Source organism: Prunus mume, linkage group LG1 (assembly GCF_029339155.1).
Source record: "Prunus mume cultivar Tortuosa linkage group LG1, ASM2933915v1, whole genome shotgun sequence".
NCBI classification, from domain to species: Eukaryota; Viridiplantae; Streptophyta; class Magnoliopsida; order Rosales; family Rosaceae; genus Prunus; species Prunus mume.
The window spans coordinates 14,107,371-14,122,278 of NC_142698.1; the positions used below are offsets into that span (position 1 = coordinate 14,107,371).

Below are 14,908 nucleotides of genomic sequence, written 5' to 3' on the forward strand. Positions count from 1 at the left end.
TAGTAAAATTTTCACCAATGTATATGATGACCATTGATGGTTGGTGTGTCAATTGTATCGGCTTCTTTTCAGACATTCGTAAAATTTATGGACTTCAGGTTGAACCAATTAGACATTGACCTTAGATTTCTAATGGTTTGTCAATTAGATTTCGAAAAGTCTAATTGATCCATTAGCAAGCCAATAAAGCATTGCAAAAAGGATTTTTTTTAATAGTGCTTTTAAAGTCCACTTGTTTGTGGCTCTCAAAAGCGAAAGAAGAGAGTGTGGTCACAGATTGAAAATGACCCGAAAAAGGGCATCAAATTTTGTCACAAGAAAAGGTCAAGAATTATGGGGACCTTATCAACTTGTCAACTTGGTTGGACGCTTTAAGCGATTGAGGGAGGGGTTACACAAATAATCACTGATGTTGGGGAATTTCGAATCTCTGCGATATAAGTGGATGCTTTACTGAATGAAAATGAGACAAAGATTTAGAAGTTGAGATTGATTTCTTTATGTATTAATTGAGGAATTTCAAAATTATACCATGGGGTTGCTTCTCCTCCTCCTCCTGTGCCATATACTTTATGCTACTTTGTAATTTCTTTCATATAATCTTAGAAGTACACTTTGGAAGTCAACTCTTTTCTCAATATTGAGAAAGAAATATAACATCTTCCATAACTTGTACTGAAATGCCTTAATTAATATATGCATTCCTAATTAAGAAATATATATAAATTTTCTTATACTGAAATCCACGCCTTTACAAAGTTAATTTAAAGCACGACTTCACAACCTAGAGCACTTCAATTGGACATGTAAATTATTTTTAGACTCGCTAAAGTATATAATATATATATATATATATATATATATATAAAACCATATGTGTTTATTTTTTCATGCCATTGGACCTCCCTTTTCCAGCTCACCTTCATAGCAATCAGCCACTACAGCCACCTTCTGCACATTCTTGTAAGAGTAACGCCGAGCCAAGAAAACATAAACACACAAATTTGCTGCAACAATGCAAGCCAAAACCCAGTAAAACCTGTCCAATCTGCTGCTGTTCAGATCCTTGCCAAACCAGCTCTTCCCATCCTTCTCCGTGATGTGATCAACGGCTGTGATCAAGAGGCTGCTGAGGAAGTTCCCTGCTCCGATCACACTGAGGTAAAACGCAATGCCTAAGCTTCTCATAGAGTCAGGGACTTGATCGTAAAAATACTCCTGCAAACCCACCAGAGTGAAGCCATCTCCAAGCCCAATGATCACAAACTGAGGCGCCAACCACATGACGCTCATGGAATGTGAACCCTTTACTGGGTCACTCTCCACAGCACCAAGTCTTTTCTTCTCCACCAAGGCAGCTGCCACCATTGTGGCAATGGAGAAAACCATTCCGATCCCGATCCTTTGCAGGATGTTGATGCCTCTCTCGTTTCCTGTTGTTCTTCTTAGGATTGGGACGAGGAGTTTTTCGTAGAATGTGACGGAGATGATCATTCCAATGGCTGCAAGTGAGAAGATTGAGGCTGGGGGGATCTCGAAACCATTGCCTATGTTTCTGTTCATGGTGGCTCCTTGTTTGATGAAGAATGTGGAGGCTTGTGCTACACACATTCCGAATGGTAGAGTCGCTAGCCAGATGGGGATCATGTTGAGCACAAGCTTCATCTCCTCTACCTTGGTCACAGTGGCTAGTCTCCAAGGACTTGGCTTCTCGGCCAAGTTTTGAGCGCTTATGATCGCCGCCTTGTCGAGAAATCTGAAACACATTATCTCATAAAATTATAGTTTGTACAACATTCATTACGATTTGAAGAAATGTTTTCTTGTCACATAGTCTGAAATGTTATGTTGCCAATAAAACTATTGACTTACAAGAATTCATATTTCATTTTGTGATGCCAAATTGACAGTCTAACAACATAACATGTCAGATTGATAGTCTGACAACATAACATGTCAGATTGACAAAATCTGACAATATAACATGTCAAATTGGTAATCCGACAACACAGCATGCCAAACTGAAAATCTGACAACAAATATAACATAACATCTCATATATGAGAGGAATTTAATTTCCATGATCAATATACTAACTACTATTGTGTATCTAAAGAAAGGATGTCATGGACTTACTTGAGATTCTTGGTGTGGCACAGAAGCCTTCCATGGACCTTCTCTGATTTGGGAATTTCATACAACTGAGCAGGGTCAGAAGGGTGAGGCAGACTTCTCTTAGCAATGGCAGCTACAAGAACCTGCAACATTGGTGTCAAGGGGCTCCCAGTCGGTTTCCTATAACGGTAATATGTCCTTCCAACGATGAAGATAACAAGTGACACAGCCATAACTGCAGTGAGAACAATATCAGCAATACCCCAACTCACATGGTCTTGCACATACACAACCAGAGTCACCCCAAGTAAAAGCCCACAACAGAGGCCAAAATTCCACCAATTGAAGTAGGACATCTTCTGCTTTCTTTCTTCAGGGTGATCATCATCAAACTGGTCAGCTCCAAAGCTCTCCAAAGCTGGCTTATGACCCCCAGTCCCTATAGAGACCAAGTAGATGGCTAGGAAGAACACCACTTCATGGATTTTCCTTGGTCCATGACACGATTTAGTGTCACAAGGCCTTAAGCTCGGTACGAACCAGGACATGCATAGAAGAATCAAACCCTGTATTTTTTTTTTCCCAGAAAAAAATCAGAACAAGTATTTTCTTAATTGGGTTTCAAAATAATAATCAATTTGATGTGAAAATTAAGTGAGATTAATTTACCAGGAGGTAAATGATGGATGAAGCAAGAACTGTTTTGAAGCGACCCAAGTAAGCATCAGCTATGAAGCCTCCAAATAGTGGGACGAGTGTGGTGACACCAGACCAGTGGTTGACACTTTTAGCTGCGACCTTGAGGTCGTCGTGCATTACTTTCGTGAGGTAGATAATTAAGCTAGTTGCTATTCCAAAGTAACTCAACCGCTCACTGAACTCAATTGCTGCGAACACAAGGATCAGATATAACAGTTAATCAAATTGTAGAGCTCAACATATTATTCATGCATTTACACCTTCATATATAAATTTAATTTGATACGTTATATTATGTTGTCAGACGTTAACTCAAAATTTTAAATTATCTAATCAATATTGGTTAACACAATCGCAACACATTCTTTGATACGTGTGTTAAATGGGGTGTGGTGGCCAAATTGGATCCATAAAAAGGAAGATTCTCATATGGTAGAGTGCTGCAGAGGCCCCTCCCACGTGCAGTCTCGGATATTATAGAACTTGCATGTAAATCTTTATGTCCCCCATATATATTAGTATGCATGAATAAAACAGTCTCCTCCACCTTCCGGGGTTCTACTTCAAAGCACCATAAAGTAATATATATATTCGTTTTTGACCAAATATTTTGGTCTGTGTAACTGTTTATTATGAGCTTCAACAAGACAAATTAACCAAGATAAATAATAAAACGAAGGAGGTTGTCATGTAATTCTTGTAACTGGTGAAGCATGATCCATGAATTTTCTCGAGAAAAGTAGCATGCAATTATATGGTTTCTTAGCAACCAAACAGAGCACAGGTGATCAGAAATAATTGTTTCTTACCAACGATGAAGAGAGAGGCTTTCCAAACGCCAGTTTGAGCTCGGAGAGGAACATTTCCTTTATGATCCAGAGAAGAATCATAAACCCATCTCTCCTCATCTTCAACCTTGCTTGGTTTTGCTCCCTTTCTATCTTCCATCTTCACTGGCTAAGAATGAAACTTGTGCTATTATCACTTCTTAATTGGAAAGAAGCAATAAATTAATAGGCAGGCTCTGTGGTTCCTAAGAAGAAGTGGGGTTGTTGGTAAGGAAAGCTTTTACTTTGGCCCTCTTTATATAGAGAATGATTTTCGATTGTTTAAGCTCACTTTTTGAAATTCTCCAATTGTATGTGACTGAGAGAAGTCTCAGCCTAGGAAAAAAAAGAAACTGGACCACTTGGCAAAGAAGAAATAGCCCAACACACTTTCTGATATCACGAAAGAAGTTGAGGTTTCTCCCCAAAACCAATTAGTAATGGAGGGAGTAGCCCAACACGTTATAAGTCATTGCAATATTTTATAACTTTCTAATATGAGACATTTTTATCTTCACATTCTCACAAAAACAAAGGAATTGTTTTTTATTCACACTTCCAAAAAGTACTCACTAAATACGCAGAATGAAATTTTTTTAAAAGTATAAAAATAATTTATGAAATATTAATTTCATAATATTGTTGACTATTAGACTTATGAACCAAACAATATTTGATATTAAGGCAACCACCCAATACCGTTCTACATCAATTATGAAATTGGTTTTTCTTTTTTTTTGGGTTGCATTTAGTTGTGAAGGAGGAAACGTTCATTCGTCAATTCCTTCCAACTAAGGTGACACTGTTGGTCCACATAGAGGAATAGCATCCAAATCAATTATGGGACCAAAAATTCTAATAAAGTCACCAAAGTGCCCTTTAGCACAGGCCGCAATCCACACACTTTTCAAAATGCTAATTTAATTTATCAAGGAAGTCTAATTACGTATGTTTGAAATTAAAGCACCAAATTCAAAACCAATTGTCAACGAGTCAAATAAAAAAAATTATATATGATCTCAATGTAAGATAAACTTTCTGTAACCAAGTATGTTTTCTATTTGCACCTTCCATTTTATTATAGAAAAATAGAGTTTAAACTAAAGCTCCCTTTTATTACAAGTGATCCGTAAATAATTTACGCGTGTCATATTTATAATGTGGCGATAAGGTAAGTGCATTGTATGGCCTATGGCTATACAGCCTCTACTAAACGTACGAGAAATCAGTGCAGCTTGATTATAATCTTGATATTGTTAATTTAATTAAGCCATTATTTCAAAGATAATGTGACGATATCATGGCATTAGTTGAATTAGACCACTTTACCTAAGTTTATTATTTTGTTTGTCTCATCCTACACGACCAATGGACCAACGTGATTAAACCTTTTGCAATTCTCAAATTCTCAACCGATGCATGATCAGTTTCACTCAATCCCACATCCAGTCACCAAGAAAGTTGAAGTCAAGTTGCTTGTCTTACATGCCATATGCCATGGATCTTTGATGTACGTAACATCATTTCTCATCAAAACATCGATCTCATTGTTAAAATGAAAAAAGTAAATTCAATTAAAAAATTTGCAACCCAATATGCTTATGATGCAAAATACATCAGGAAAAATGTAATTTTGTAATTTAGTCTTATAACATATGCGTTTCGTAACATAAGCACATGTTTCCGCATAAATTTGACAGAAAGAAATGCCGTAGAGCAGAGATAAAGATTAAGCACTAATAAATATAGTGGCAATAGCACCAAAGCATAGTGGTGCAGTGCTAGCTTATTATGCCACCACAAGGGACAAATGGCATGTGATTTACAGGCTCTATAAATGGTTTGCGTGATTTTGTTTTTCCTTCACAACTTTGGAAAAAAAAAAGTCCATAACAAAGCATGAATTTGTGACCCATGATTTGTGATCGTACATGATGTAAGAATCAAACCTCACACTCACAGCAGTGGTGAGAATCTTCCCTGCAAGTGAAAACGACTGTGTTTAGCAATGCTCCTCTTAGAGAAGAAGAAAAGAAAAGGGTTTTTAAGTCTTGTAGATGAACATGCACCCAACTTTTATGGTGAATGATTTTGATGTGATCCAGCACTAGCTACTGCAGTAGTCAATATATTGCTGGAAACGCTCTTATTTTGTTGGTTAGCAGAAATATTCGACATTTCTTTCTTATCCAAATCGTATAAGAGAATCTTTAATTATTAAGTGCTCTAAATATTTCCATCCGTTTATTGGGTTGAACACTAAACCTTCTTATCCAGAAAAGAAACCCTGAATGACATTTACTTGGAATTAATGGACACATCACTTCTATATTAGGAAAAAATATATGTTAATTATTAGCGAGACATGTTTTGAATAAGAGCGATAGTCTAAACCCGTCTGCAAGTTAAAACTCTTTTTTATTAGACTAGACCCATTAGCATGACATATGAGATATTATGGTAATGGCTTTTCCAGCTCCCACTGAAAACTGAAAGAAAGATAAATTTGTGGTCTACAAGGCTACAACAATATTGGCTTTTCTCCACATAGATTTTGAGTCACTGATCTAAGAGGAGAAACGTTTGCTGACAATGATTAAATCTTCCATCAAACAAACTAAACCACAATGGAAGCACTTAATAATTCAATTATTTTATGGTTCAAGTCAACTGCAGCTCATTGGATTCAAATGGTCGCCAGAGCACTTCCATTTCATCATAATTTTGCACTACACCAGAGACAATAAACTGATGGGGATTTTAAAACATTTCGGGACGGGCCAAAAGCTTGCCCCAATTCATACGTTTAGTGAAGATTAGTGGGTATTATTAGGGATTTGCATTAAGAACCAATGATGGCGGGAAGGAGATATGATGATAAACTGGTCTGGTTCAAAGCACCATGTGTTTCTTTGGCCAAAAAAAAGAAAAGAAAGAAGAAGCACCATGGGTTTGCTTTATCTCTTCTTTAAGCTCTTTTTGTAGCTGTCCCCATAAGAAAAAGCCATACTTTAGAAAGCAATGCAAGCAAGGAGTTTGACCCAACTTTGTTCAATTTCGTCATTGAGATTCAATTTCAAGCATGTCACCGTCCACCATTCTCCATCAGATTCCTTCTGAAACTAGTTCGATGACGAACATTTCGATATGGTGGTCCTCATGATTTCAAATTGTACACTAAATTTAGTGACGGTCTTTCTTTGCAGAAATGATCATTGTTTCTGCTAAAGGAGCTTGAGCTTTAATGGTAAAAATTCTACTTTCTAGGAATATATTCGATGGTACTTGGAAAATAAGAATGTCGCACATGAAAAATATGCACTATATCTATATACAGCACATGCATTTTTATCAGATTATCAGGCGCTCTGTGATATACAGCACACGTTCATATTGCAGAGTATTTGAGTCCAACTATGACTGTTTTTTCTTTGTATAAATTAACTACAACTACTGCAGAAATTGAAACAGAATCAGCACAAAAAAATTTGGGTTATTTTAAAACGTGATGGAAAGATAATATGTAATCATACTCTGTGTCTAACTTCTGTGATTGAGGGAAAGTGGATGCCTTTCTAAGAGGGCTTGGTGTCTCTTCAGGTTAGGAGGTGTGTCAATGTCAAAGGTCATGTATTTATCTTGAACTACTTTAATCTATAGGAACGGAGATTCGAACTCGAGTGATAGTAGCGACAACCAATGAAATACTTTAGCAGCAACATAATTTAATACCAATATAGTTTTAAAACAATGATCCTTGTAGACCTGCTTAAATTCAAGCTTTAACCAGATAGTGGTAAGGCCAGAAAATAATAATAATTTAAAAGAGACGGTGACAGCAATGGATTTTTTCAGACACTTGCCTCTTTTATTTGGATGTCAAAGATACATAGTGTCTTTAGACCAAAAAAAGGACACATATTGCCTCTTGATAAAACATATTTTAATTGCTTCTTTTCTTGTTGGACGAATTATTAACAAAAGTAGCATCCTTAATTTAAAGCAATTGGTATTTGGTAGATGACTCATAATCACAGCCTCATTATTTTTTATTTTTAATCTCTGAAAACTTCTAACATACGTTACCCCAAAATACTCCACTACCAACAACAAAAACAAGTGAAAATGACAATGAAAACGTGGTTCACACACCAATAGTGTGTCGACATCACAAATATATCAGTAACTTTTTTGGACATTTCCTCACTGTTTACCTAAATTCCAACAGGCATCAACTACCAAATTACAACTCAAGCTACAAAAATATTTCAATACATTCATGTCCGATTGTTAACAGTTTGATAACATAACATGTTGTTTGATAACATAACATGTTGTGTACTGAGATTATAATTCACCAAAATCAAATTTTGTTTAACTACACGTACAAAACATAATCTCAACCCTAATAGCCATTGAAGTAGTGAAAATGGAGCAGCAGCCTCCAGCCCCACCAGCCATTAGCCCCTAAACAAAGAGGTCCTGGTTAAATTTTGGGTTTTTTTGAGGAATTACTTCCGCTTATCCAAAAAGTAATCTGGGAAACACAAATAAAAAACTTGACCCTTCTGGTCAATAATATCGTACTTTTACACCAAGGCCAAAGGAAGCTGATAAAAATCTCAGACAATCATCAAATGAATAATAGTAAACCAAGCATTCTGACAGATTATGTTGTCACATTTCAACTTCATTTGAATTCATCTGAATATGTTTGTTTACGCATAGAAAAGAAGTTCAGGTCAAAGTACACGAACATACGCAATCACTACTCAGTTAAGTCAATTTCTTACATGCAAAGTGCAAAATAGACACCAATAATCAGCAAGCTAACTAGTCTTCCACTGAAAGAAACTACCATCTTCCCCTTAATGATTACAGCAATTTCATAAATAAAGATAGAATCCACTAAGACAGATTCAAGTGGTATGAAGAAATGGCTGCAGCTGCCCACTAAATCTATTTTGCTTAAGAGTAAAACGTGTGGAGGTCAGAGTCTCAGCAACCATGAAGTTGACTATTTAGGCAAATGTGAATGCAGTAAAGAGCTTATAGTGCATCTAGATATGATTGCTAAATCTTGCCTAGTTAAATCTGATTTAAGGAGATTTCTGATCATCTAAATTGGAAAAGGAGAGATACCGGCATCACCTTTGGAGTGGATAAAAACCTAATATTCCCAGGAAATATGAATTTTGACTGACTTAGAATGTACAGATCAAGATGGATAAGGATGATATTCCATATCAAAATAGACGTATCCTGGCTAGACTAGAGTTATCTTAAGTTCAGAGTTTATCTCCTCATCTTCAGCAGGATGTGCAATTCAGTAGGAGCTATGCATCTTATACATAATACAACAACTACCTTTATGCGACTGAGAAGACGGAGAATTTAATCAACTTCAATATAAAATGTGACGTGAGAGCAAAGAAATCCACAGAATACACTAACAATATATAGTTTATGCACAACATTTCCAAGCTTTATGGCATGCAAGGTAAATGTAACACATAAACTCAAGAATCCGGGAGTCTCAAATGCAAGTGTGATCCAAGAAACCAAAAAGAATGCAATTGTAACGTTATAATGTATTTACAATCACTAGCTTCATAGCCCGGTCTAACTTGGACAATAAACTAAACTTTTACATGCGTTACCATCCCACCAGCATCAACCCTCAAATCTTTGATTCTAAGGATGTCCACTGAGTCAGCGTTTCTGTAGCTACACCATCCATTAAAAACCTACCAGCAATTTCCAAGCCTTCCACTAGAGAACCAACAACAACCGCCCTGCAGATGATCGTTTCAAAATTGGCTCTATCATCTAAAGTAATCAATCAAATCAACACTCATTCACTACCACACATTCCACTAGACAACCAACAACAACCCCCTGTAGATGATTATTACCAAAATGGCTCTATCATCTAAAGTAATCAATCAAATCAAAATCCACTATATTATCTAGAAGGGCAGCCGATAAGTGAAACAGATTAGGGAAAAAGAAATGGGGTGGCCCAAATCATGAGAAGCCTATTCATATGGTGTTAGTGGTCACTGGTCACTGAGATAGCATTTGAGCCAAATATGTGGTTGGAAAAACCACATCTTCATGCTGAACAATATGTTCTTTTATGCATTAAGCCTACCAATAAAAAAATCTGAATCCTTTAATTTTGGTATAAAGCTGATGCAAATTAAAGTTTTTTCATGTAAAATGCATCAATCTGTAGCAAAGATATCCGTTGGATTCAGATTCCACAAAAACAAGAAAGAGAACTTGCTAATATTGTATCGTCTCTGTGGTTCATCAATCATCATCCCTATCTCGTCATTAACATTTTTCCTCTCAAAACCACATCAAATAATTATCTCCTTCAAAATCTGAAATTTGAACTGCAGTTTTAAATAAGCTGTTCAATGAGTTTACTGAAAAGCAGTTGAAATAATAAAACATTCATCAAGTAAGTAATAAATATCATCTATATGAGAAATTCATCCTTACTGCTAGAGTGATGCAGGCTTAAACTTAAGGTTCCATTTCTGGCTTAAATTGCAAGTATATTGCACATCACATGATTTCTCATTGTATCATTAAGATTATAGACCCCAAAGATCAACAAAATCATGTGACAAATGTATATAGCAATTAGCACATTTTAATCAATTAGTCGATACTATATGTGATATAAACTTTGATGAGAACTACATTTCATTCAACTATTTCAGCACACGATAACTATGAAAGGTAATACATACATTTTTGGGAGCGTGACAAAGATTTCCTGAATCATGAGCCTTCATCAAATACACGAAGACAAACACATGAAGACTTCCTCTGCATAATGTGGCAATTTGCTCCGAGCTAAGCATACTAAAACTGCTTATTCATTGTCATTTAACGAGTTCTTAGGATCGCCCAGTTCATAATCCCTTGATTCTTTGTGAATGACGCTTTCCAGTCCAACCTTTGAGCTGATATTCATGGCTGGCCATTATACTCTTGAAGTTCATAACTTCCATCTTGCTGCAAGCTCATATCAAAAACATCAGACTTTGAACTATTCCTTCTATTATGTCGACTTTTGCCACCGCGCATTATGGGACTCTGTAATCCTTGTTTCCTATCAAAACCAATTTGCCCATTATCAAACCCACTTGAAGACTCAGACTTTCTCCTATTCCCCTTCTTCTTCATTCTGCCATTATTCTTCTTCCCAGTTTGATCATTCATACTCAACGATTCCAAGGAACGTTTCAGATTCAATCCCTCCCCATCTGAACCCTCTATATCCAATGACTCACTTGAACTTCCTACCTTCCCTTTACTCTTAAACCCATTACCCAATTCTTCAACTCCTCCAAAGCCCTCATCTTGAAGCTCCAAATCCTCCAAATCCTCAGGCCCAGAAATTCTTTTATACGGTCTCACACTATGAACAACCCCTTTGGGGAAAAACCTCGCAGACGGCAAGTCATCCATGGTGTGAAACAACTGAGGGCCGTCCCTCTCGGTCCACATATCGAAGCCACCAGGCCTCTGAAACCTATCTGCCAAAACCTTGACTTGCTCGTCGGCGCTGACAGAGAACAAGTTTGGAGCTTTCTCGACCACCTCCCATGGCCGCTCAAGCTCAGACACGGCGGCTTTGAGCTCGGCCCTCTTTCGCATCTCGTAGATTTGGCGCTCGCGGCAGAGCCGAGCCTTGAGGAGCTGCTTGGCCTTCTTTGCCTGCATGCGCTTCCACTGCCACTTGGATACTCCCCCAGGGAAAGTTCTGGGTCCACCGCCCATTCGGATGATTGTGGGTTTTGGGGTTAGAGTTATGGATTGGAGGGAGAGGTGGGAGAGCTCTGTGTGGAGGAAGAGAGGGGTTGGAGATGTTAAGGCATTGGAGAACGAAAGACGCTGCATTTTCAGAGGCGAATTATGGGGATTGAGTAAGAAATTGGATTAATGGAGAGAACTGATTTAGGGTTTGCAGAGATTGGAATGGATGAAGATTGAAGAAAAGGCGCGAAGTGAGGGCAGCAAAGCCGCTGTGTTCACTGTGGAGTGTGGAGTTTCCGAATTTGTGGCTGTTATCTTCTTAGCCTTTGGATGATGGAGTCGGGTCGTTTCCAAATGGTTGGGCTCTTTTGTGGGCAAGCATTTATCGAATTCGACGTCTATAATTGAGTGACTAAGAAAAGAGGCCCAATCATGTTTGGATCAATTAGACTTTTTTTTTAGTTCAAGCGATATTTTACTTCAATATAATCTAAATTATGAGGCGGGTGATTCGAACTCGATACATAATGGGAAGCACATCCTCTCTAGTCAACTTGGCTAAGCCATATCTGTGTTGATTTTGTTATTTTTTTAAAAAAAAATTTATACAAATAATATTTTACTTTAATTTAATCTAAACTACGGGAATGAGAATTCAAACTCGGGATCCTCTCTGGTCAATGTGGCTAAACTCATGTTTGCGTTGCTTTTGTTACTTGAATAGTGGTTTCTTTTGCATATGCGGCTTAGGTTAGTCATCCATAACAATAAGTCTCCCTCCCTTGCATCCAGTTTGAATAATCATCTCTGTAGGTTACATTTTTTTTCCCTTCAAAGAGAAGAAAACAAAAGGAGAGCCGAGGAATTCTATATTTAATTACAATCGCATGTATTGTAACAACAAGCACCAGTGGTCTAGTGGTAGAATAGTACCCTGCCACGGTACAGACCCGGGTTCGATTCCCGGCTGGTGCAAACTTTTCAATTTTTTTCTGGGCAGCCCATTTGTTTTGTTTTGTTTGTTTTTGTTTTTTTGGGTGTCACTTGTCTTGATCTGCCTGGCTTGAGAGAATTGAGGCTGAGGCTGGGGGTGTCCTCGACAGTCAGTCAGGAGAGCCTCTGTGCACGTGCAAACTGCTGCTAATCTATGTTGCCCCCACTGGATTTGACCTTCACCATTCACAATTGGATGAGCTGGCTGCACGGTATCTCCAGCTAAACAATTCATGTTAGAAAAATGAAAGCAGCAACCTAAATGCAATCAATCATGCACAGACACTCACTGACAAAAACCTTGTAATTCAAATGAAACACACCGCTCTCGCTCTGTTGTCTCTTCTCCTCTTCGCAAGTTGTCCAAAAGAAAAAACATCTTTTGTTTCCTGCTTAATGGGCCATCTTTCTACTAAACAATTACTAGTGTTCACACAAAAAAAAATTGCATGAGAAGTTACAGAGCAATGCAGCAGGTGTGGCTTGTTAGCTTAAAATATCATGAACCCTGTGCTGTGTGTCTCTGATTTCCCAAACACTACCACAAGTGAGGTTAAAGATTCCATGATTTTATTAATGGTCACCAACTCAATCAAAGGGCACTTATATTTTCAAATCAAGATGATACATACAGATTTGCAGACATACATATATTCCGGGATCATGAAATGCAACCCCCATTCGATCGAACCGGCAATCTTATTACTTTCATAATTTCTGTATGTAAGCTCAAATGCATGAATGCTTAGACATAGCAAGCATAATTTTTAAAGCACTCTCAACACTCTGTCTAGAAAGTTTTGTGATGTTCTTAACATGTTCACAGACAAGATGAACCTTCTGCTAAATTTTTAAAGCACCATGTTGATGCAGCAGAAGTGCAGATTATTGACCATTTGATTTAGATCATATCCAACAGATTTTCTTCTCCATATTCTAAACTTTTTTAATCAGAGTTATTCATCACACACAGACAAGAAAACTTTTTATGTTTGGGGCTGTTTATGGAGATGAGATGTAGATGAATGCTTTTGCCATCACAACAAGCAATGGATATGAATGAACAAACCCCAACTAAATTAAAATTAAGCAGTTTCTGACCATCTTCCATTTGTTTAGAGATTATGGGAACTTGAACTAGCCTTAATTTAATTATGCTCTGCCACTAGTGATAATGCAACACTTAATTGCATATTACAAGTTGACAAATAAACATGTTACAGATCATGTTCCCTTGATTGAAAGCTCAGTTGTATTTGTAATATTCTAATGCTTACACGTGTAGTCTTCTTTCATTTCCCCTCCTCACAGACAACCCCATTAATTTCAAAGTACAAGAGTGAATAAATTTATTTATAGAATCCGACAATTGGAACTTTCCATCAAATTAGCCACACAATTATATAGGATCTGCTTCAATGGAAATCCCTATAAATGGCTCTCAGAGCTACCATCTGATCCTCATTGCCTCAGAACACAAGCATCTCCAACACCCCATTTACGCAAAATGGCTCAATATCAATTGCTTCTCCTTTGCTTGATCTTAGCAGATGCTTATGTGAGTGTAACCATGGCTGCAGATGAAAAGACTCAAACCACAGAGCAGACTCAAACCATGGCTCCAACTCCAAGTCCTTCTAATGACAAAAACTTGTACAAGGCACAAGCACCTGTGATTAGGAAACTTGGAAAGCACCAAGCTAGTGAGAGCAAGCCACCAACTTTTAGCCCAAGCAGTGCACTAGCTTCCACAAATCCAAGTCCAGTGACTGAAGAGAGTCTGAGTATCGTAGAAGAGGAGAACCACCTAAAAAAGCACCACCATTCTCTGGACAAGTCGGTTGCCGGTGGAGGTGTGATCCTGGGAGGGCTTGCCACCACCTTCCTGGTGGCAGTTTTCTGCTACATAAGAGCAACTGCAAGACATAAAGGAGATACTGCTGGACCTGGTGCTCATATTGCTAGCTAGTTTTGTCATATGTATGTAAATTGGGTGTTATATTTAAGGTTACATCATTGTAAAGAAATTGATACCAAGTAGAATATGATATTGAAGCCACTTCATATGCGCCTTGTAAATTTCATGTAGTATAAACTAAAAACTGCCTTTATGGAAGTAACCACATTTGCATCATATCATTTTTCATTCCATGACTTGTGAAATTTGAAGATCACAAAGTGGCACTTCAAATTTAACCGAATTGGAATTAGAAAGGGAATTTAGGAGAGAAGAGGAATTAGAGTTCAAGAGAAGAACTAGATACATGGAGGAGAATCTATAAGTTTATAAATACGTAAAAGATAACACAAGAAGAGATAATTTCATTCATAAATCAACTACGAGAATATCACTAGTTCAATAGCTAATCGAGAATCTTAATCATACATTAAAAGGAAAAGAATAGAAAACTAACAATAATATACGAAGCAAAATCAAAGTAACCCTATTTTAATTCTCTAATCAAGATAACTAAATAACTATAAATAATTTTCGATTT

General features: G+C 37.3%; 2 protein-coding genes and 1 non-coding gene across 4 annotated transcripts; 1 reads left to right on the plus strand and 2 right to left on the minus strand.

Annotated features, from left to right (window-relative positions):
• Positions 1 to 640: 640 nt before the first annotated feature.
• Positions 641 to 3,877, minus strand: LOC103338714 (Major facilitator superfamily protein). The gene is made up of 4 exons (XM_008241954.3): positions 3,624 to 3,877; positions 2,785 to 3,002; positions 2,137 to 2,681; positions 641 to 1,756 (listed from the first exon to the last, which is right to left on the minus strand). Exons 1-4 carry the CDS (start codon positions 3,760 to 3,762, stop codon positions 889 to 891), a joined length of 1,770 nt encoding a protein of 589 aa, XP_008240176.2. The 5' UTR covers positions 3,763 to 3,877; the 3' UTR covers positions 641 to 888.
• A 4,020-nt stretch (positions 3,878 to 7,897) lies between these two features.
• Positions 7,898 to 11,748, minus strand: EMB1513 (copper ion transmembrane transporter). Of its 2 annotated transcripts, none has more exons than XM_089042677.1 (2): positions 10,406 to 11,748; positions 7,898 to 8,108 (listed from the first exon to the last, which is right to left on the minus strand). In XM_089042677.1, the coding sequence occupies exon 1, from the start codon at positions 11,559 to 11,561 to the stop codon at positions 10,629 to 10,631; it is 933 nt and encodes a 310-aa protein (XP_088898803.1). In that variant the 5' UTR covers positions 11,562 to 11,748; the 3' UTR covers positions 7,898 to 8,108; positions 10,406 to 10,628. The 2 variants fall into 2 exon arrangements, with proteins under 2 accessions (XP_088898803.1, XP_008240165.1); XM_008241943.2 differs by lacking the exon at positions 7,898 to 8,108 and adding an exon at positions 9,191 to 9,436.
• A 573-nt stretch (positions 11,749 to 12,321) lies between these two features.
• On the plus strand, positions 12,322 to 12,392 carry TRNAG-GCC (transfer RNA glycine (anticodon GCC)). The gene has a single exon. It is a non-coding gene; the product is annotated as a tRNA-Gly (tRNA).
• Positions 12,393 to 14,908: the final 2,516 nt, after the last annotated feature.

Coding starts and splice junctions, on each gene's coding strand:
- LOC103338714 (XM_008241954.3), bottom strand. CDS start 3,762: ATGGAAGATAGAAAGGGAGCAAAACCAAGCAAGGTTGAAGATGAGGAG. Junction 3,003..3,623: donor AGCCTCTCTCTTCATCGTTG/GTAAGAAACAAT, acceptor TTGTGTTCGCAG/CAATTGAGTTCAGTGAGCGG. Junction 2,682..2,784: donor CATCCATCATTTACCTCCTG/GTAAATTAATCT, acceptor AAAAAAATACAG/GGTTTGATTCTTCTATGCAT.
- EMB1513 (XM_089042677.1), bottom strand. CDS start 11,561: ATGCAGCGTCTTTCGTTCTCCAATGCCTTAACATCTCCAACCCCTCTC.